The sequence below is a fragment of the Mustela putorius genome, unplaced genomic scaffold, assembly GCF_011764305.1.
Source record: "Mustela putorius furo isolate JIRA1106 unplaced genomic scaffold, ASM1176430v1.1 tig00003845_pilon_pilon_pilon, whole genome shotgun sequence".
In the NCBI taxonomy this organism is placed as follows: Eukaryota; Metazoa; Chordata; class Mammalia; order Carnivora; family Mustelidae; genus Mustela; species Mustela putorius.
The window spans coordinates 89,023,498-89,046,578 of NW_025421998.1; the positions used below are offsets into that span (position 1 = coordinate 89,023,498).

The 23,081-nt window shown below is 52.3% G+C and overlaps 2 protein-coding genes across 6 annotated transcripts in view; one reads left to right on the plus strand and one right to left on the minus strand.

Moving 5' to 3' along the window:
* The first annotated feature begins 801 nt into the window (after positions 1–801).
* STRA8 (stimulated by retinoic acid 8) lies at positions 802–22,827 on the plus strand. Its single transcript, XM_013050193.2, has 9 exons — positions 802–1,145; positions 7,510–7,738; positions 9,979–10,054; positions 10,635–10,719; positions 12,512–12,733; positions 13,570–13,855; positions 17,995–18,068; positions 19,658–19,769; positions 22,753–22,827. Exons 1-9 carry the CDS (start codon positions 802–804, stop codon positions 22,825–22,827), a joined length of 1,503 nt encoding a protein of 500 aa, XP_012905647.2.
* LOC101693604 (solute carrier family 23 member 2) overlaps positions 1,124–23,081 on the minus strand; it is a 69,627-nt gene continuing 47,669 nt past the window's right edge. Inside the window, exons 12-14 of one of the 5 annotated variants that reach the window (XR_006601417.1) lie at positions 17,298–17,443; positions 15,807–16,300; positions 1,124–5,507 (exon numbers count right to left, since the gene is read on the minus strand). Coding sequence is in view for 2 of the 5 variants with exons in the window: in XM_013050168.2 (XP_012905622.1) it covers positions 17,328–17,443 (116 nt within the window). In the remaining 3 variants the exon portion in view is untranslated. Of the gene's footprint in view, positions 5,508–13,828; positions 17,444–20,307; positions 20,581–23,081 lie in introns of those variants that run through there. The other 4 variants (XR_006601415.1, XR_006601416.1, XM_013050168.2 and 1 more) reach the window with 4 other exon arrangements.

Here is a 23,081-nt window from a genome sequence, read left to right on the forward strand (position 1 = left end):
CTGGGATTGTGTTCCAGGCTTCTTTTAGCAGAAAGGAGAGCCCTTACCTGGAGTCAGAAAGTATGCCCTTCTGCTGACGTCTACGATTTTCATCCCTCCCTAAGAGTCACTAGCCACAAACCTTGGTTCAAAGCTGTGGGTCTTTTGTTCTGAAACTTATCATGTAAATTTCTCTCTGGCCTCAGGTAGCTGATATTCATCTCACTAACCATCACCCCAAAAGGCATGCAGAGCAGAGAACCCAAAAGAACCTTAGATGTGCGGACCTTCGGCAAATCACTGCCCTTCTCTGCGTTTGGCTTCCCCATCCAGGAAATGGAGGTAAGAATCTTCACAGGCTTGTCCATAAGGACTAGGAACATAGTAGAGACTCAAGACACAATCCATCACTCTCTCATTTCATTTGAAGGATAAGAAAAATGGTGGAGTCTAAGGCCCCTGCCCTTTATCACATGAGGTGGATAAAAACCAGCAATGGGGAAGAAGTACATAGGCTGTCCTTCCAACCAGAAAGTCAGGGCCATGGGGCACAGACCAGGGGAAGCCATACTAGGTTGGCATTAATACAGGGATCTTTGCTAGTGGACCTGGTGCTGAGCTGGATCCAGGAGGTGGGAGTGCCCCCGACCCTCCACCCAGGGCAGGATCTATGTTATGGTGGGGGCATATTCCAAGGCAGGAGCCATGTTACTGCAAGAGGGTATTTCAGGCCAGGATGTATGTTACTGTGAAGGAATATTTCAGGACAGGATCTATGCTACTGGGTAAGGTGGGTATTGCAAGGGCAGGATCTGTGTTACTATGGGGGATATTTCAGAGTGGATCTATTTTACCATGTATGGGAGATATTTCAGGGTAAGATCTATGCTGCTGTGTAAGGGGGGATATTTCAGGGCAGGATCTTTTGTCACTGTGGAGAGATATTTCAGGGTGGGATCTATGCCACTGGGAGGGAGGGGTCAGGGTCAAAAGGTGACAGCGTGTGTGGATGTTGCCGGGGAGAACTGTGATTGTATCAGAAACCGAACAGAGCCACCAGGAGGTACCAGGGTTCATGAGCAGAGCCTTCCTCCTCACAGCTGTGGGGAAGGTTGGCTGAGCAGACAGAGATCTCCATTTTCAAGAAAGAAATCAGGCGGCTGCAGGTAAGGAGTTCTCTTAGTAATACCCCCTTGTCCCAGGGCTGCATTTTCTTCTGGGTGCAGATCTGTCCCCCAGTGGGGCACATCCGGGAGGCAGGTGTGTGTGGTAGCGGTTGAAGGATGATGTTGGGGAGGGGTGATTCGATAAAAACCTGGGGCAGGTAGGTTTCTGAACCTCTCTGTGTCCTCTCAGTGCCCAGACGAGGCTCTCGAGGACACAGCCTCTGCTCCCGGGGGCCCCAGCAGAGCTGTGGGTGGGCTGGTGGTGGGAGGCCAGGAGCAGGACCAGGGGAGAGAAACCAGGGAGTGGGGGCAGAGGGGGAAAAGCAGCTCCTCAGGGGTGCTCAGAGACCCTGCATCCAAGGCTGCCCCAGAGCCAGAAGGGACAGGGCCTCAACCCAAGTGGAATTTGGATTGAAATGAACCTTTTACACTTACCCTGAAATCGCAGGTGCTTTCGATGGGACAGTTTCTTTAGACATAACACATAATTTAATGGTCCACCAAAAGCCTTTTAAAGATTAGTCTGCCACTCACTGCAGCTGAATTTCAGGAGGGTCCTCTGAATGGCAGGTGCCCCATGGGCGAGGTTCAGGTAGGGCTCACTTACGGTCCACACAGTCATGGCCAGGGCGCTCCGGATCAGATTCAAATCCGCGTGCCCCCAAGCCTGTGCCGCTTCTGCTGGGCGCCTGACCCCTGTGTAACCCCTTGCCCCGGGGTGAGGTAGTTCACCCCCAGAGAACAGCAAGGGGGCGCCTGCCCGGCCGGTGCTCCTCATACATGGCCTCGTACTTGGCCGATGCGGTGGACCCTCGGGACAATGTTAGGCCACCGGGAAATACTGCGGCAGGGGGATCCAGCGAAAAGTGGCCAAAAGACCAGAGTATATTCTCTGTTTGGAGAAAAGGAATTTTTCCTCCTTAAATTGGAACACGACCTGCTTCCTCTTGTCCCAAAGAGTGACTCCTTTTTCCACCTCTTCTTGCTATTTTAATCTGAGCTTTGGACGTTCTCTTCTGTGCAACGGCTCTCGTGCGCCGTCCCCAGTTGTTTCTTACCTTCTGTAAGACATCATTCCCCTGGGCCTCCTGTCCTACATGCATCTGCTCTCTTCCCACCTACATGTCTGCATCTTTTCCCTTGACATGGCGAGCCCCTGGTTCTCTGGACCCCGTATTTAAGCTGTCTTCTGTAAGCCTCAAGGTAACTCTAGAAGGTAGGTGTCATCACCCAATTGAGAGACGAGGAAACTGGGCTCCATGCCAGCTGAGTGGGACCAGTTAGGGGATATCCATTCTGTCCTCTGTGGGCACAAAGAGGATGCATGGGGCACCTGGGGGGGCAGAGGCAGTCCCCCCCCAACCCCCACCGCCTCCACCTGAAAGGGGGCTACCACCCCCACCCCCACCCCAAGGTGAGAAGGTCAGCTTTCCCTTCTTGCGTCCCCTGCAGACAACTCGTTACTTTCTTGCTTCCACGGCCCGCACCCTCATTGGCCCGCCACCGAGCATCCCCATTGGCTGTGGGGGCCAGAGACACGCTCTGATTGGCCTGCACCCAGTGCCCAGGAGCCAGGTCTGTCTCCCAGCCGGGGCGGAGCCATAGTCCCCAGGCTGGCTGGCCCTCAGGACAACTGTCATGTGTGTCAGGGCTTCGGGTGGCCTCCCGCATGTCCGGGGAGGGGGGACGTCGTGAGCCCGGGAGCCCGCCTCCCTCCCTCGGTGCATGAGCATGGACTAAACGCTGCAGGTCCCGTGCCTGAGCATCTTTGGCAAGATGCCCTTGGCCATGTGCTTGTTCCCGTACCTGCCGTGGATCCATGCCTGTGGATCCAAGCGGGCGACCACTGAGGTCTGGGACCAGGCTTACAGTGAGCGTTTGTATCACCACCACAAACCAGACCGTTCTGAGGATGATTCTGGATTTTTTCTCTGACATGGTCTCATAAGCATAATGAACCAAAGGAAGATGCCTGTGGGTTGCAAAACATTATCCAGCGTATTGTGCACGTTTGCCTAGGGTTTGCTGAAGAGAACCACACTCAGATGTTTTGTGGAGTGGCGCTTAAAAATGATGAAAATTTCTCTGAGTCTCAGAGAGGGTGAGGTCATATTAAAAAAAAAAATTCATTTAGGGAGTTTTAAAAATGTCAGCTCCAGTGGGTATTAAACGGCATTTTAATACCTAAGTATTTGGTAATGAAAGTATGCTTTCCCTTATAGATGAGAAATAATAAAAGATAAGGCATGACTATGTGAATCATCACAGTTTCTTTCCAGAAGAATGCATGGAGGCAGCGGTCCTCTGACTTTGTTAGACTGAAGAGTGTGCTTAGCACGCTGATCTGATGAACAGGTTTGGACACAGTAAAGAGCTTTTAAAAGGGAATATATATCAGAGATCTGCACATTCTGAAATGCCTAGAATCTTTGGCCCCAGTTTCCTGAAGAATGAATGGGGTTTGCACAGAGAAAGTACCCAGTGAACAGTTGTCCCTGGGGCCACAGCGCCCAGAATTCCTGCAGATGCAGCTTCCCACGCTGCTGTGGGACCAGTTAGGGGACAGCTCTGGGCTCCATCCATGTCTCATGGGATATGAGCCGCCTGTGCCTTTGCCCCAGATAGTCATAGAATCGTGACAATGGCCTTAGAGAGGCTGAAGAGTTTAAACTATAATCTTGTGAAAGGCTTTCTCCCCTCCTTTCTACAGATAAAGACATTAAGACCTCAGGCTTCTTGGCTTATACAAAGTCACATGTCTGCTTAACACAGAGCTGGAATTACAGCCCAGATCTTGAGCCAGTCCCCACTCCAGCCTGCCTTTCCCTACACCAGTTTATCCCACTAGCCGGCACCATCTCCAGGTGTGGCATCAGACATCACCCCACCCACGGCGGGTCCTTAAGACTAGCTTCCCTCCACCTACCAGCTCCGTACTGACTTCCCTAGATTCGCACATATTCCATTTGCCCAGACATTCAAACTCAGCCTCCGAACATGGCAGGTTTCCTGAGTCAGAATAGGATATCCATGTTCTTGCCCTGGGTAAGCCCTCCCCAGCCGTCTTCTGGGACAACTGGCCAGTGTTCCCAAAGCTTTTTAAACTTCTCAAATGCGTGCTTCTCACTGTGAGTCTGGCTGAGAACTGAATTCAAGAGATCTAATGTTTAGGCTCCAGAGCAGTCTTTTGGGTTTGGGTCAGACGAGCTGTTATTCCCTGCCCCCAGAGTCTTTTCTTAATCCTCTCCTGTCGTTACCCTGTTCTGACTCGACCTGGAGAGGGATATTTTAGATGCTGGATATGTGAATCCTGACCAAGGATCATACTCATTTGTTGGCAAAACAAAATTAAGTTAGAAACTGGTGTGGATGGGACTGGGCGACTTCTTAGAGGAGATGGGCCCGACCCTAGGTATTGAAGGACAATTTGGCTCTCCATAGGTAGAGACTAGGGGTGGGGGACAGAGAGAGGGGCCGCGTCCCCAGTGGGAGGACAGGCAATGGGCCGCAGAATAGAGGGTGGTGGGCAGGAGAGCACATGTTTCTGTTGCTGTAGTGAGAGAAGGGAAAATGGGGGGGGGGCGGTGGCTGCTCTTAAAATGCAGATTTCCGGGCCTTGGGGATGACAGCTCAGACTATATTCTCTCCTTAGCACGCTTGGCACCCGCACAGGACATTTAAGAGAAAAGGTTTTGTTTTGTTCTGTATTAAAGAAAACATTCCTTCTCAACCTCATTTTTCCAGTTCTCTCTTTTCTAGCAAAAGAGCCAACATGGGAAAAAGGCAGAAGGAGGGTCCTGCCTCCCCTCCCCACCGAGACTGTGCCTTCTCTGGTACTCATTCCTGGGCAAGCCACCCCTTGACACAGGTCACAGGTGCAGACGGCACAGACCTCCCTGTTTGATGGCGGCAAAGAGCTCGGTCTGAAAAATACCCACCTCAGCTCCCGTCAGGTCCCCGGCACAAGTCCGCAAAGATACCTCGAGAAGAATGCCTTCTGGAGATCACAGCAGATCGTTCCTAGCAGAGAGCAGGATGCAGCAATTAGGAGTAGACATTTACAACTGTGTGAGGTCTTATCAGCCTTAATGTCAGGCTTAATAGCTGCTTTAATACGTCTCACCATCCCTGCGGCTTGCCCCCCCCACCCCCCACCTCAAGAGCTTCTGACTCTGGGCTGAGGTGGGCAGAATGATCTGGGACCATCCTCACCCGCAGTGGCAGGCAGTGAACGCTGTCCCCTGGGGTAGAAGTAATGGGAGGGTCTGTCCCCTGTGGGAGAGGCAGGGAGCTGCACACTTACGCAGGACTGAAACCACACAGCCATTTTGGAATTGGGATGGAGCATGTCTGGGTGGAAGCCTAGGAGGAAAACCGAATTATCAACATCGGCACCTCGAGAACTCCAGATTCCCCACAAGCTCGGGACCTTTGGTGTCAGTATTCTGAGTTCATTAGAGAATTCTGTATCTTGGGAGAACCGTGGCGTTTTTACCTCTGTTCGCCGACCTAAATTCCCTGGGGTCCAGGCACATTCATTTCTCCCAAATTTAAGCAAATAAAGAAAACCTATGTTCTTAGGTTCAAAAGGTTCCCATTGCTCTCCAGGCCGTTCAAAACTTCCCTTGTTTCGCTTTGCCTCCCTTTAAAGATGTGTCCCCGAGCTGGATGCGCCTGCATGGAGTCCGCGGCTGCCCTCCACGTGCTGATGGTGCCTTTGCTGGTAATAAATGTTATAGGAACTTCAAGGTCAGGGCAGACCCCCCACAGCGGCACTCACTCACCACCTTCCGACATTGTTCTGAGAAGCAAAGCGAGGGCAGATACGCCGCTGGAGGAGAGTAAAATGTTCGTAGGAGATTCGCTTTCTGCCCTAAATGGTGTTTTGCTTTATCTTATTTTTCAAAGATTTTGTTTAATTATTTGGCAGAGAGCATGCACAAGCAGGGGAAGTGGCAGGCAGAGGAGAGGGCAAAGCAGGCTCCCCACGGAGCAAGGAGCCCGATGTGGGGCTCAATGCAGGGCTCGATCCCCGGACCCCGGGCTCATGACCTGAGCTGAAGACAGACACTTAACCAACAGAGACACCCAGGCGCCCCACCCTAAGTAGTGTTTTAAAATCCCACACTGCCTGGTCAGCTTCACTGTCTCTGTGGCTGAATTCTCCCCCCAGAGTTTAGCGGGAAAGCTTTTTCAAGCCTCCTCCCCTGGCTCCTCCCTCTACGGAGGAGAATCCATTCCCAGCTCCCAGCTGTGGTTCGTGGAGAGATGCGTCGCTGTGTGCGCCTCGCAGTGGCTCCAACTGTGAACATGGCTGCATCAGCTGGGGAGCAGGCTGCCCCCCAAATGCCTGGGCTTACCCCACGAGATTCAGAGCCGGTGTTGTTGAAGTGGGGCCTGGGCCTATGTATTTCCTCCAGTGCCCCCCAGGGGACTGGCACACATCAGAAATGGCAGGCCCTGGCTGAGGTCGTGCATGGTCCCCACGCAGCCGGACTAAGCTCAGGGCCGTGTGGACCCAGCGGAGGGCTTCCGTTCTAATTCACTCAAAACCCCTGAATACCTCTTGCAGGGGACAGGGGTGATGAAGATGCAGGCCCTCTGTTCACAGAGCTGCCTGTCCTCTGAGTGGTGGGGTGAGCACCCAAAGGCAGGGTCCCTGTCTTCTGTTAAAACTGTTCTGTATCAGCCCTGGAATGGCTTCTCCTCAGGAAGGGCTCCTGGTTTGTAAACTCAGATGGGACAAGAGACCACATAAGTATCATCTTCAGAACCCACTAGAAGCAGGACAAGGCAAGCCTGCTCCCACTTCTCTGTCCTTATGTGACTTTTTGCTTTCACAGGTAGAAGGCTGCATCTCTTCTATTTGAGTTATCAGATATATGTAATATTATATATTAAAAGGTTCATGACTCCAAGGAACACAGATGGATCTCCTTTTGTATAAATACCTGTGTACCGCTACTCAGATCACAGAGGGGTGATTCCCATGGCGGGCAAGCCCTGAGTGGGTGGGGCACGGGCCTGCTCAGCGTCGCACAGACTGTGAGGAACGAGGTCTCAGGGCCCGGCTGGCTCTCCTTGGCCACCGCCTGTCAACTAACAAGTGTCTGGTGATTACCGGCAGTGTTCCGGAAACTTTCGTGTCTGAAGCAGCAGCACCCTTTGACTGTTGAGTCAAATAGGAGTGGTTTGTGTTTCTAGGAGTCCAGTTCAAATAATGGATTTTTTGTCATCTATTATTGTGTATCTGTTATTGATTGTATTCACTGGTTGGGGCCCCATTCCTTGGGAATGATACCCCCTTTCTTTCTCCTTCGATCTTGCCTTCCTCTTTCTTTAACACTGCATCTTTATTATTTAGGGCCCCCAAAGGGGATAATATTACGTTGCAGCTTCCCATGGCGACCTCCGGAGAAGGCGGAAACCCCAGTGGCAGAGCGCCCCCTTGGCCCCTGGCACAGCTACAGGAGCTCGAGCCACGGGTGGCCCGCCGACGCCTGTCCCAGGCCCGCCACCGAGCCACCCTGGCAGGGCTGTTCAGCAGCCTCAGGAAAACGGTTTACTCCCATTCCGACCTCACAGCCTCGAAGGTATGGGGAGCTGGGTGTGAGAGAAACAGTCTCCAGACAGGGAGGGACTGTGGGGCGAGGGGAGGGAGGACTGGCCCGCCGCTCCCACTCCCACTGTCCCCTCCCCAAGGGTGGCAGCCCGGGTGGGTCAGGGATCCGCTGTGGGCATCTCCGATCGGCTGTTTGTGGCCGCATGTGGGTACAGCAGGAGCTGGGCCTTCCCCACCTGGGACAGACAGGCCTGGCACTGGAAGGGAAATAATAGGGACTGGCCAGCCTCGCCCTCCAGTGGACGGGGTGAGTCTCCAGCAGCAGCTTCTGGACGCTGCCATCTCCATCTCTCTCTCTCTCTTTCATACACACACATACACACACACACACACACACGTGCAGCTTGGTTTTGTCCACCAACCAGGTCTCTTCTGCAGGCACTGGAGCTCTCCAGGTCAGCATTTACTTTTTCCTGCTCTAGATTTCACCTCTATCCTTCTGTGGCTTCTTTCTTGCCCTCTTGTGCCTACTTCTTCCTCCTCTGTCAGAGCACGGAGGAAGGTCCAGGTGGTTTGGGTGATGCTGGAAGGCATGAGCTCCTATCATTGGAGGAGCGTTACAGGAGGTTTCCAGCAGGGGAGGGGGCTCTGAGAGCCTGTTCCCCGCCCTCTCGTAACAGAGGAGGGACTGGAGTCAGAAAGGATGCATCAGCCTGGCTGGGGGCAGGATGAGGAGAAGAGCCTCCGTTTCCAGCTCCGGGCCTCGTGCCCAGAGCCACGGCATCTGGGAATGTGTCTTGATTTTAGTGGTGGCCCCCCGAGCCCCTGGGTGCAAGGTACCAGGTAGGGGTGTGAGCGTTTTCCCACCAAAAGAATCGGAGCAGAGCTCCCACCTGCTCTCGTAGAAGGGCGTGGAAGGTGAGAGGTGTGGGGTGGGCTCTTCCTAATCCCTCTACTGAGCCAGGTGAAGGGGCTTAGGGCCAAGAGCCTGTCTGCGCCGTGTCCCCTGGATGGACAGGAATAGGCTGCCTATTCCCAGGGGTCCGTGGAAAACCCCAAAGTCGCTGTCACTGGCCCGTGAAGAAGTGCATACAGACTGGGAGTGTAACCAGAGAAAGACCATGTGTTCAGGGCCCAGAAGGAAGGAATGGAAGTAAATGTAGAGGAAAACTCACCTGCACCTGCTACAGTTTGTACCTCACGACGTGGTGGCTGAAAGCCTGGCGGACTGGCCTCCATCCTCGGGAGACATGTTCCGGGCCAGGCTTCACTTACCGCGTCTGTTAAACAGGCACGATAGTAACGGGGTCCTCAGGAGCCTGTGGTGGCCTCTCATGAGGTGGCTGTGTGCAAAGGTGTGGCGCCATCAGAGTGGTTTAAGTGTTAGCATTGCTTCCCAGCATGTTCGCTCATTTAGTCCCTGCCGTTCCATTCAGATCACCCCATTTTACAGATGAGGAAACGGAGGCGTCAGGAAGTCAAACCGTTTGCCTAGAATGGCACAGCTGGGAAACAGTGCACAGACCAGGAGTTCTCTCTGTTCTCTTCCTGTCTCGGTCCTGCTGGAGGGACAACCCTGAATTTTGCCTTTGTAAGATCCAAGAAGGCAGGATCTGAGCTACAGGAGTCAGGTGTAAGCAGGTCCTGTCAGTTTCCTAGGGCTGTCGTAACAAGATACCAGACACTGGGCGGCTTGATGCAACAGAAAGTTATTGTGGTGGACACTTGAGGCTCCAAGTCCAAAATCAAGGTGTCCATAGGGCCACGCTCCCTCTGAGAGAAGCCCTCCCTGCCTCCCAGGCTCGGGTGTTTGTTGGCAATTCCTCACCGTTCCATGGCTTAGAGATGCCGCCCTCTGATCACATGGCCACCTTCTCCCTGTGTCTTCACTTCCTCCTCCCTCTGTGTATGTTTGTCTCTGCTTCCCCACCCCCCCACATTCGGAGATGCTCTTCACTCCCTGTTCATTCCACCTTTGAAGAGATGTGTATATGGTTGCTTGCCCTTTAGAAGCCCTAGTAGTTTGCAGAACACGGCTTGTTTCTAAACATTCCCCATTTCTGGGAGAACCATTTCCAGAATACAAATTAAATTTCATGACTTCTGTGCGTCCGAACACGCTTCCCACCCTTTTTGTTGACAACGTCAAGGAATGTGGTTTCGCCTCTGAGGGAGGATGGCCTCAGACCGGGAATGGACTCCTGTGTCCCTCAAACCATAGACTGGGTGGTGGAAGGCTGGCTTTGCAGCAGCGTCTGTCTCTGTCCTCAGTGGCAGGTTTTGAATAAGGCAAAGAACCACATCCAGGAGCTGGAACAAACCTTGGATAATCTGCTGAAGCTGAAAGGTAATAGACCCCCATCCGTCACCCCCATCTCCTCCCACAGAAAGTATGGTTGGTTTTTCCATCGAAAGCAGAGAGAGTGCCTTAGGCCAAGTGAACAGACACTTACTGCGTGCCTACTGTGTGCCGGACGCTGGGCTGGGCCCAGGGCTACAAGGAGAGTCATGCCCCCGCTCTTGGGGACCTTATAGTCTGGCAGGACAGACAGATGTTGTCAGGTACCTGATCCCATCTTGAGAGACCAGAGAGGACACCAGCCGGTGCTTGTCACACTCAACAGCAAAGCCAAAAACATGGCTCCCTTTCTTGGCACTCAGTCTGGGACAGGCGGTGGCCTGGGAAGGCGGGTCTCAGAAACTGGTGGAAACTGAGCTCTGAACGGGATTTTCAGTGTCTATGGAAAAGGGCCAGTTCAAGAAGCTCACATCTAGAAGGAGAGGGGAAAATGGACCCTTGACTCCCTTTTATTGAATCTGGGGGAGCTCAGGGACCACTCACAGTCCACCTGGATAGTGAGGGCGGGAGAGACTTAACAAAGACCAGACTTCCCCCTTTGTGACCCTTGCCTTCGCTTTCCCAACAGAGTCCTTCAACCTGGAGGATGGGAATGCAAATAGCTTAGAGGAGGTTAAGGCCGAATACGCAAGCATGTACTCTGGCAACCCCAGGTAAGACTCCCAAGCGTCACCTCGTGATGGGCAAGGTGGTCTCAGTGAGGCGGACAGTTGCATTGGGGTTTCCCAAATGATTAGCCACTGATCCCAGCCACACTCATCACGTAAGCCATCTTTTCCTTACCGATTGAAGATACATGCTTTATCCCATACTAAAATCTTACCAATACTTAACATCGTGGGCCCACATGAGAATGGCTAAATTTCTTTTAAAATCATAATAATCAGGATTTTTCACTATCAGTATTTTAAACCCGCAACAATGAAAAGTATGGCATCAGCTCGGGAACAGATTACATTTCATAATTATTAAATTTTAATTAATTACACTGTGAGGGAAATTCAGTGCCTTTGTTCAAGAGCATTTGTGTTTCTTCCCGGGAACTTCTTGTGACTGTTTTTGCCCATTTTCCTGTTGGGTGGGTGGTCTTTTTCTCACATAGTTGTAGAAGCCCTCTACGTGTACCAAGAAATTAGCTCTCTTTTAGGACATGACTTGCAAATAATTATCCCTTGGTCGTTTGTTTTATTATTTTGCTTTTGATGTTTTGTTTTTTGTTGTTGTTGTTGTTTCGGCCATGCAAAAAATGAAGTCTAATCTGCCGTCCTGCCCCCGTGACTTAGGCTTGGGAGAATACAGAAAGGCTTCCTCTGCTCTGAAATGGAAAAAAATTTTTTTTTCTCTTTTAAGAAGGATCCTCCTTGGTTTTCTTCTGGTGCACTTGTATTTTGACTCAACATGATACCTCCTTGGGGATTATTCCTATCAGGATGAAGAGATTTGGGGTACAAGTCCTGGTTTTCCAAATTATATCATGTCGTTCCGTTCTTCTTCTTTTTTTTTTTAATATTTATTTATTTATTTGAGAGAGAGAGCATGAGCAGGAAGGTCAGAGGAAGAGAGAAAGAGAATCTGAAACAAACTCTGGGCATGGAGTGACGTGGGGCTCGATCTCGAGACCCTGAGATCATGACCTAAGCCAAAACCAAGAGCTGGGCGCTTATCCAACTGCACCACCCCCCATTCTGCTCCGTTAAGACTGCCTTTTGAAGAGCAGAATTTAAAAATTTTGATAAAGTCTAACTTATCCACTCTTTCTTTTTCAGACTGAACTTATGGTTTAAACCTAAGCATTTCATGTTTGGGGTGCTGTTGTAAGTGGTACTTCTTAAAATTTCAATTTCCAGTTGTCCATCACTAATATGTGGAAACACTATTGGTTTTCCTTTATTGACCTTGTATCCTGCCGCCTTGCTAAACACCCTTCTTAGTTCTAGTCCCATATTTGTGTGTGACTTCTGCCTTTCCAATCTGTTTATCTTTTATTTCTTCTGTTCCCGTTATTGGACTGGTGAGGATCTCCAGTACGATTTTGGATAGAAGTGGTAAGAGTGGACATCCTTGTCTTGATCCTGACCTAGGCGGAGAAATATTCAGTCTCTTACTGTCAAGTATGATGTTAGCTCTAGGTTTTTTGTAGGTTTCCTCTATCATGTGGAGGAGGTTCCCTTCTACTTCTAGTTTATTGAGAGTTTTTGTCATGAATGGATGTTGCATTTTGCCGAGTGCTTTTCTGAATCTGTTGAGATGATCGTATGGTTTTTCTTCTCTAGCCTGTTGCTCTGTTGAGTTCCACTACTTGACATTCAATGTTTGAACCAGCCATCTTGCACTCCTAGGACGAGCCCCGCTTGGTCCCAATACTAAAATTGTGTTCGGAATCTCAGTGTTGGTGTTCATGAGGAGCATTAGTTCGCAGTTGTCTTGTTTCTGTTTTCGCACTAGCCTGGTCTCAAATAAGGTTCTGCAGAAAGGTTCTGCCATCTGGTGCCCAATCCAGGCAGTCGGGAAGGATGCTGAAGTGGAGGAAGAGGAGGACGAGGAGGAGGAAGACCAAGAAGAGGAGGAAGAGGAGGAAGAGGAAGAAGAGGAGGAGGTGGATGAGAAGAAAGTGGAGCTCTTAAACTCCCCAGTCACCTTGCTGCCGGACCTCATGGAATTTGAACGGTGTGAACGGCTGGGAAGGGTGGCTTCACATGGAGCCTGTGGGGAAGGGGACAGAGGCTCTGTCTGAGGCACACAGTGTCCTCAGTTCACTCTCGGACAAGATCCATAATCAAGGAAGCTCCAGAATTTCCATATGGGAGGGGTTGGGGATGAGGTTGGCAGAGGGACTAGAGAAATCATCTTGAAGCTACATCGTACAACACATACACTAAGCTTCCTTAAACTTCCCTATTTGGAGTTGACTTTGGAGGAACTGTTGATGGGGATAATGAGGACCAGACACCCCCATTCACACAAACACACATGCCCTACCTGTATTCCTGGTCTCATAGTAAGAAACAAGGTGAATGACTAACTCAGAGGGCCATGCACAGCTTCTCTGCAGACTCAAGACCCATGGTGGCCATGTTGGCCTCTGGAGGTAGGGGCCCAATAGAAGGAGGGTCCTTCCACAGCTAAGCCTGAATTTCAGGCCCTGAAGTAAAACAAGAATGTGTCGGCACATTCATAGGGCTTGTAATTTGAAGCGGTTTTCCCATGGACTGAGAACCGAGCAGGCCTCACTCCTAGTTTTCTCTTCTGTCAGGCAGAGAGCTCCATGGGGACTCTGGGGAAGGACCCAGGGACAAGAATTATGTCATCCCTGATGGCTCCTGCTCTCCAAGGGTCAGCGGCAGGCAGACTAGGAAGGCAAAGCCCCTGGTAACCCACAGAGCTGTGGCAAGGCTCATGTGCGGTGGGCCACAGCCTGCTAACGGAATCCTGAGGAGATGGCTTGGGGAGGGACCTTCGGCCACTGGCTTCAGGTCTGGGAGATGACGCTGTTTCTGTTCCAGGTATCTCAACTTTTACAAGCAGACGATGGACCTTCTGATTGAGAGCGGGATTGTCTCCTTACACGAGGTGACACTCCCCATTGTCTCTGCTGCTATCTCCCACCTGTGGCAGAACCTCTCTGAGGAGAGGAAGGCCAGTCTCCTGCAGGCCTGGGCACAAAGGCACAGCGACCTCCAGGGCCTTGGCGGGGCCTGTCAGGAGCCGGCCTGTGCCGACGGCAGCATGAAGGACAGTGGGTTTGACAGCCAAGGCGCCAGCTGCTCGCTCGTCTCCACCCCGGAGGAGGTGAGCAGACCCTCTCTGGGCCGGGTGGAGGTAGGCGCAGGAACGACTCGGTCACCTTTGGCCTGGAGGCACCAGGGATCTGCTTGGGGTCATTTACCGAGTTTGAGGTAATGGTTGGATTCTGACTCCCACAGTGAGTTTCTGATTTACCTGATGTAAACTCCACAACCACAGAATGGCCTTTCTTTTTCTCCTTCTTCTGGACCTTTCCATGGGGATTATAGAAGAGAAGGCTTAGAAGGTTGTATCAGTTGGGATTACTTTGACTACAAGTTTCTTGCTTTTTTAAACCATGCAGAAACGTACTTCTCACAGCCAGGGAGGGCCCAAGGTCAGGAGGGCTTCCTGCTGGTCTCAGGGACATCAAAACGGACCTGGTTCTTCCCCTCTCCCTGCTCTGCCTCATCATAAACCTGGCTTCTCACCTTGTTTCCCCTCCCTACGTTCCCTATCCCACGTGACTGAGGAATGGCAGCTGGGAACAACCGAGCCCTCGTCCCTCCTCCTCTACGTCAGGTCAGAGAGAGAAAGATTCCAGTGGCTTGTTTTTAAGGCTCAAGGAAGAACTTTTCCAGAAATTTCTGCCATACCTCTCCTGTCCTCTCATTGGCAAGAACAGGCCAGATGACTGAGCCAATGACTGACATCATGGAGACAGTATTGTGTGTGGACCCGTCAGGCCCAAACCCTCAGAGGAGGTCAGTTCCCATGGCAGAGAGCATTGCTGCCGTTCAGTGAAGGGAGAGGAATGCACGTGGAGAGGCAGCCATACCTTCATCACAAACGCACTTCTCAGAGCTCCAGTTGTCAGAAGCCATGGATGGCAGTGCCGTGTGTCTGGTGGCCCGAGGGGGGTCACTCAGTGCTGAGATCTGTGTGGGCCCCTCAGCTGCACTTCCAGAATTAGGAATTAGGTAGCCTGCGGCTACCACAAGGGCCACGTCTGTCTGACCTGCTTCTCCAGCCTGGGGCAGGCAGGTCCTCGCTCTCCGGGCCTGTCCTGTGCCTTGTAGGACATTCAGTACCCAGGCCTCCACCAGGAAAACGCCTCCACTCCGCTTTGCCCTGACCTCCCAAACGCCCCTCTGTGGGTGGTCCCTTTCAGGAGATGTCCTGTGGCTCTCTGGGGACCCTTAGAGCCAGACACAGTTCTAGTGCCCATGACCCTGGGGAACAGCCCTGAAAGGCCCGTCCTTCTGGAACTTTCCCAGCCCTCAGGGCCCTGGGCCTGGAGAACAACAGAATGCCAGTCACCCAGTCCACTGCTGCTGGTTGACAGATGAAGCATAACGAGTGGGGTGACTTATCCAGGAGGCCCAGCTCCTAGATCTCCTTCACCACAGAATTTCTCAAATCTTTGTACCCTTTGGTCACCTGTGTATGGTCAACCTTCACCGTCTCCCCTGATGCTTCTTAAATGGAGTTTAGTAAAGAGGCAGGTATCTGGCTAATACCTCACACCCACTGAATCAGAGTTCCTGAGGGGGCAGCTCAGAGCCTGCATTTTAAACAGGCAGCCCCGGTGACCAGTGGACAAGGGCATCGCTGGAAGGAACTCCCTGTTCAGACAAGAAGCAGTCATCCACTTCTGCTCCCCTTCCCCAGCCGTCCCTCCGGGGACTGTGGTTTCTCATCTGTTTGTCCACTATTGTGGGGTCTACCAGGAGAGAACCTAAGCTCTCCTCCAGTCCAAGCAGGGCCAGGAAAGCAACAGCTAAGGACCTCATACCCCCCGCCCATGTCAGCCGGCCTGGATGTCTTTGTACCCTGACGTGCCTTTTCCCAGAGGCTCACACAAAGCAAAAGGAAAGCATCTGCCAAATGTGCGGACAAGTCTGTCCCACTGGAACCTGACTGTGTTTGCGCCTTTGCAGCACAAACTTTTCCTCAAGAAAGAGCTGACCCAAGCCACCGTCTCATGTCCCCAAATCATGGAAGCAGCTTCTCTTACCTTTTTCGGGAATGGCTGAGGGCTCCCATTCTCCTGCTGTTGGGGAAAGCTGGCAGCAGTCCCTCGGCTGCGCCCGGATCAGAGTTCTGCCACACCACCATCCCCAAGCTTGGGCCAAGCCAGGGTTGAGTGACAAGGTAAGCAGGACAGAGTGTGGTTCTGCGCAGGGCAGGGACAGAGACACAGCTACTCCCACGTTGGCTTCCAGATCAGTTGCAGTGAAACCTCTGTAGCTCCTGGTCCATCTAGAGAGGTCGTACAGCAGGACGGTGGTGTCTGGGGCGGGCCCCTGTGTGCAGGGACAGCTGTGCCGGGAGGCTCTGAGAAGCATGGCCCCATAAGTGTGCTGGGCGCTCCGGGACGACCACGGAGCCTGGCAGTGCCCCTCCCAGGCTAGTGGCAAGAGGGCAGTGCACAGGTGAGGATGGTGGCCCAGAACTTCAGTGGTTGATTGGCTAAGGCAGGAATTTAGGGCCCAGGACCCAGCCTCAGACCTGCTGGGGAAGCACACACATTGGATGGATGAGCTTCTGGACTGGTCCTTTCAGTGGCCTCTTTCCAGATCCTCTTCAAGATGAACAAAGTGATATTAAAAAGAAGGACACCATGAAATGTCCAGAAGATCAGAAGAAGGGCCACCTACATGGCCCGAGTCCCAGGGGATTCAGTTCAGGGGAAGCAAATTGTGAGAAGACAAGAAGGACAGACACAAGACTTCCAGAGAAAGAGCAGTGTGTCCCAGATAAGGGGACAGGAGAGACCTTGTGGAACCTGCCAGAACCTGCCAGAACCTGCCAACTTGGGGCCAGAGAGCTCCCTCTCCTCTTCTCCGGATGGTTGTGCTCAGAAACAGGGTGACACAGTGAGGTGTGCCCAGTGAGAGTCTGGATGTAAGAACCTCCCATGCAATACTGGGCCCATTCTCATGCTAAAAAATGATTCATTCTTTAACTAAAAATTCAAATTTAACTCAGCACCCTGCATATTTATTTGCTAAATCTTGCATATTCCCTAAATGTATATCACATTCCTGTGGAATATTTAATAGTCTTCAAGAATTAAAGCCAAGCAGGACTGAAAAACCATCTAAATAACAAGATTGCAAAATTGGAAATACAGGCTATAATATGCCTCAGGAAATGACCAGAGGAAAATAGGTCAGTGTGTCAGCAATGGACCTGTCTGGCTGGGATGGTTTCTCAGTGATATTATCTGTTTCTATTTTCCAAAATTGCCCAATAAACATGCGTCTCTTTTATAAAGCTGGTAATATTCAATAATAGCCAACAAATTGGGCATTATTATGTGCCCGGTGTTTCACGTAACTCATCTATTTAATTCCTGCAACATCCCTATGGGTAGGTTCTGTTATGATTCCCTTTGTATAGGAGAAGGATTTGAGAAACGAGGTCACTTGCCCGAGGTCACACAGCTTAGTGAGCGGCAGGACTGGGAGCTGGCTCTCTTGCAGCCCAACCCCAAACCACCAACCTCTTATCCGGCTGTCCTGGCACGAGACTGCTAGCTTGCGGATCCTGGGCGCCAAGAGCCTCTGCTTCTTGGGAGGTGTAGATGAGCCCTCTTCTGGTGTACACGGAAGCTCTGGCTGTTGCATTGAATGCCTGAGCTCCCACCTTCTAGAAAAAAAAGAGATTTAAGGGTGCCTGGGGGGCTCAGTCCATTAAGTGACTGACTCTTGATTTTGGCTCAGATCATGATCTCAGGGCCATGAGATCAAGCCCTGCTTTGGGCTCCTCACTTCATGGAGCCTGCTTGGGATTCTCTCCCTCTCCCTCTGCCCCTCCTACACTGCTTGCACACTTTCTCGCTAAAAAAATAAGAAAGAAGAAAAGAAAGGAAGGAAGGAAGGAAGGAAGGAAGGAAAAGAGAAGAAAAAAGAAAGGAAAAGAAAAGAGAAAAGGAAGGAAGAAGGAAGAGAGACCACAGTCCCCGGGGGCTTCCCCATCCCTTGTAACCACCTCTGGGGTCTTGGTTTGTTCTGGGCAGACAAGAGCTCACTAGGTACTGCCTGGGAAGGTCACCAGACAGCGACCCTGCATTTGGGCCCCAGCTTCCACCCACCCTTTGGGAACGAGGGTGAAGGACAGAGCCTTTCTCCTCATCGCTGCCAGCAGCCCAGAGCAAATGCTGGTCTGCAGTTCTGACCATGTTCTGTGCCTTCCTCCAGATACTCTTTGAAGATGCTTTCGATGTGGCCAGTTTCCTGGACAAAAACGAGGCTCCGAGTACCTCCAGCTCTAGGTGAGGAAGGGGGTAGGACACAATCTGGGGAGGGGGCAGCTGGGGTGTTTAGGAGCTGCTCCCCTGCTGCCCGCAGAGGGGTGCAGAATTCCATGAAGTTCTCAGAGATCCACTTTGTCTGTGGTTCAAAGCGGGCTGGGCCTAGGACTGTGCTGTCTGTGGGGGGGACTCAGTGTGGGGCTTTTGCGAATAGGAGACTCTCCCATCCTGGCCCAGCATGGAGACGCAGCGGGTTATGGGCTGTGGGTTGTCTCCATGCTCCATCTGCCCAGAGGGAGGGGGCCGTGGGCGTTGCCACAGCATCTGCTCTGAGAGCTGGGCAGGGGCTCTGGGACATGGAGAGCCTGGGCCAACACAGAACAGGGCCTGCGCCCTGAGCGGAGGGCTTCTCTGAGCTGTGCAGGGGGAAGCTGCTTTGCAGGGGCTGCTGGGGACGGAGGTGGAAAGAAGGGAGCAGGGGAGAGCTGACCCCGTGGAGTGAGAGACACAAAGAGGGATATGGGGAGAGGCAAGACCGGGCTGGTTTAGCACTGAAATTCCCCGGCCATTTGAAAAGCTGCGGGCTTAGAGCCTGCAGGCACAGACCCTTAAGAAGGCTGAAAAAGGCCTGAACATTTTGTTTTCCTGCTTTGGGAGTGAGGAGACATTCCTGTCCTCATATTCCAACGACTAACCCCACTCTCCTCCGAAGCCACGCAGCCCCTGGTCACCTGGCTGCCCGGGGGGCGGTGGGGGGGCACCGGACCTCAGCCTGTCTCCCCACAAGTAGCCAGCTCCATCCGGCCTCAACAGACGCCCCCAAACCCTCCAAAGTGATTTTAGGGGGTGACTCCCACTCCCGTCAGCTGTGTGTGGGGTCTGGTTTTGCTGAAATGGGCTGGAGGTGGACTTTCCTATTTCGGAGCCAGGCTCCAGCCGTGAGAACTTTGGTAAGAAGTGGCCAGAGTGTACTTGCCAAGCAGGATCTGGAATTCCTTGCCCTGCTGATGGAACATGGAAACGGCCTACTGGAAAATGTTTCCTGCTATCCCTGGAGAAGGCAGGGATTGGTGCCAGAGGGTTTCTATGTGGCTAGTGGGACCCGCTTCTGAGAGAATGTGAGGTCAACATGTAGGCTGTCCCAGCACTTCAGGCTCCTGACGTCGTGGGGCTGCTCCCGGGTCCCAGGAAGGCCGGGGGAAGGAGCCTGCCACACAGGCCACCTCCCTGCATCATCGGGGCTTGCCCCCCCATGGAAGGGGGACATCTCAGGGGACTGAGCTCCAGTGTGGCCTGTGTCACCTGAGCTCTCCGGGAAGCCACAGGGACCAGGACCGCGGGGCGTGGATCTCTGAGGGGGACTCTGAGGGAGAGAGGCCATTTTGCTCCTTCTTCCACAGGCCACAGCCCAGAACACTAAATTAGGGCATAGGAGCCAGTCTCCCCAGGGTCTCCCTTTTCCCGTGGGTTCCAAACGTGACACGGAAGCTGTTTACGGGGTGTTTACGAGTGCCTGGTTCACGCTGTAATCCAGGAATTTTAGGGGGGGCCAGCAGAGGCCAAAGAGGAGGGTTCTGAGGATTGCTGTCTCTTCCCCTTTCTGTCGTCAGTTCGGTGTTTGCCAGCCACATCCCAGAATATCCGGAGGAGAAGTTTCAGCTCTACATGCAGATCATCGATTTTTTTAAAGGCCTTTGCTGTATTAACCCTCAGTTAAAACAGGTAGGACGGAGCAGAGCGCGAGGAGACCTCGTCTCACCTCCCTTAGGATGGCGGGAAGGACCCTTGAGGCCTCCCCACCAGCGGGACCTCACCTCACACCTCCCCTCACCTCACCCTGGGGGCAGACGTCCCTTTGTTCTCTCGGCCTGTCCCGTGGATGGTGGGCATCCGCCTGACACATCCTGGGGGATGGGCGACATCCAGGGAAACTGAGGGAAGAGGCACACAGATGGTCTCCAGGGCAGGACTGAGACAGGGGGTCCCCGGAAGTGTCGATCAGATCCCAGGGACCTGACTCTTCGCAGGCATTTGTCAACATTGTGTGACTCGTTTCCAAGAGGCTACGCTGTCCTGTCGTCTTCTGAGACCCTGAGTTAATATTTGCCCTCCGCGTTTGAAGGGTATTAATTTCCACTTCCCCAAAGCTGGTTGTGTCTTGATTACAAGGGACATCCCAGAAACTTCCATGGGGGAAGGAGAGTTATGCCTGAAGGGGACAGACCCTTTCAGATTCATAGCCAAGGATTTTCTCTACTAATTCAGCAAAGAAACAACTGTTTCTTTAAAAAGGTAAAGCAGTAATAATGGCAAGGTTTGTCTAAAAGTAATTGGGGCAGCTTCCCAACAGACCAAAGTATAATTTGGGCCTTTCCCACGAATCCTTCGCTTCCCTCTGCCAGGTCCACTTCGACTCCACTTGGAGCCCAGGGCCCCCCTCTGGCTGCTCCCCACCTCCCATCAGCCCTTGGCTGGCCGTCTGGTCCTTCCCTGGCCATCCGGACACAGGGATGTCAGTCCACCTTCCCGAGGCCTGTGGAACAGAGTAACAGGACAGTCTTTGCTTTCCCTGCTTCCTTTCCCTGAATATAGTAGAAAAGCAAGCTCAAACAGGATTGGAGTATCCGAATAAAGTAAAATGCTCGAACTTCAGTCGTCCTGAGAGCTAACTGGAAACGCAGATTCCTGAAGCCCCAGCACCCCAGACTCTCGTTCACTGTTGCAAGGCGGGGCCCCAGGAATCTGTATTTTGAACAAGCTGTCCGGGTGGCTCTGGTGCGGGAGGCCCCTGGCCTTGGCTATGCGGTGCTGTGAGGAAAATCTCATTCTTTTCCCCACCCTCTCCCCCATCAGCATCACGAGGTCATTGGATGAAACCTTAACCAGCTCCTGGACAGTACCTAGGACCGCTGTAACAAATGACCAAACACAGTAGCTTAAAACAACAAAAAACGCTTCTCTCACAGTCCTGGAGGCTAGAGGCCAAATGAAGGTGCTGGCACCTCTGAAGGCTCGAGGAAAGGTCTCTCCTTGCCTCTTCCTAGCCCCGGGGGCTCCCGGCCGTCCTCTGCAGGCCTCGGCTCACAGCTGAATCCCTCCCACCAGGGCCTCCTGTCTTCACAAGGCCTTCTGGGAGTCTCTCTAGCCCTCTCATCTTCTTCTAAAGACACCGGTCTTTTGAATGAGGGGCCCACCCTAAACCCAGGAGGAGCTCATTTTGCAGTCCTTAGCTAATTATACCTGTAAAGCCCCTGTTTCCGAAGAAGGTTCCAGGTGGGCATGAATCAGGGTAGGAAGGATACGATTCAACACATCTCAGCACCCAGTACCAGCAGGCACCTCTCTCAGCCTCTTGCTTTCCCAACCCTGTAGCTTAAAAATGCCTCAGACACCATTTTCAGGGGCTTAGAGAACTGGACCATTCTGAACAACATTCAAGCAGTCAGTGTGACAGAGACTCACGGGCCGTCCCTCCTGGGACTCTTGGCCTCCTGGTGCCCCCTGCGCTCCACTCTGCTTTTTCTCAAGCTTTGCTCTGGTCTTCACCCTGAATGAGGGGGCCCATGTGATTTTCCCAGAGACCCCCTGCTGCCAACCTGGCCATTGGTCACCCCCGGGACCGGGTCCCACATTCATGGGATGGTTGACTGGGTTTCGGGACGCTTCCCAGGGCCCCAGGGGACCAACCTATGACAAACTATAGGGATCATTTTCTGCCAAGATGGGGAAATACAGGAAGAGCTAAACCCAGGAACACCCTTTTAGGGGAAGAGGTGATGGAGGGGTCAGAGAAGTCAGTGGAAGATCATTATAAAGGGAATTAAATAACGTAGAGCTACTTCTTAAACAATTAGTAGTTAACCCACATACCTACTTTAAAACTTTAAAGTTACCAAAAGAAATACAAAGAAAACTCAGTTTCTCTCCGACCAGCATCCCTTCCTGACTGCCCATTCACTTCCCCAAAGTGATCACCATTACTAGTTTCGGGACAACCACCCAGAGATAACCTGCAGAGGTTTATATAATCCTTCAAATACAAATGAGAACCTACACTACTCGTTATGTTATACTAGCTTTTTTTTTAAAGGTTTGAGAGAAAGGACACAAGCAGGAGGGAAAGAGAATCTCGGGCAGATGTCCCGCTGAGCACAGGTCCTGAAAAGGGGGGTGAGGGGACCTCGATCCCACGATCCTGAGATCGTGACCTGAGTTGAACCCAAGAGTCAGACACAAGTGACTGAGCCACCCAGATGCCCCCTCTTTTCTTTTTAAATAGTATATCCCCCAGAGAACAATCTCATTCCTATTATTTCAAACAGCTGTGTGGTATCCCCTTGGCGGGCACCCTGGTGTGATTCGCTGTCCTTCACCGAGGAGCATTTGGGTAAAGCTTGGAGAGGTCTCCCTTCTGTCTTATGGGATTCTGGAAGTGTTCGGTATGGAAAAGAATCCAGTTCCGTTGTGTCCAGGAAAACCCTTTCTGAAGATCATAGAAAGTGGCAGTTGCATGAAACGGAAATGGGACACCACCACCCCCCCCCCGCCCCACTGCCCAGAGCCCTTACTTCCTGGCCGGAAGCTGGAGAAGAAGGTGCAGCCAGAGACGGGGTAGACTCTGCGGAAGATGCCGGGGCTGTCCCACATGCCTGGGGCCTGGGTTCCTTAACTACACGCTGATCCTCTGCCACCCTATGTTTTGCAGGAACCAGACCAGCCCATTGACGATGAGCTGGTAATGCTGAGGTGCCTGGAGACCTTTGATGATGAAGATCTGTGACACGGAATGGCTGGGACAGGACGGGGTGAAGGCGGTGGGCAGTTTCCAAGTATTAATGCCGGCAGCCAAGGCTGTACCCACCTCCCCCTTCCGGAATATTGCAGAATGTCCCAGAGCATTTTGTTGGTTTGAGGTTCTGTATTATAAAGGCTTTAAAAGTAGTGTGGCTCTGTGTCAGTCTTTCAGAGTTGTTTGGCGTCAGGTCACCTGGCCCGCTGCGAGGTAAACACCTGCTTTTCCTTTGTTCCCACTGA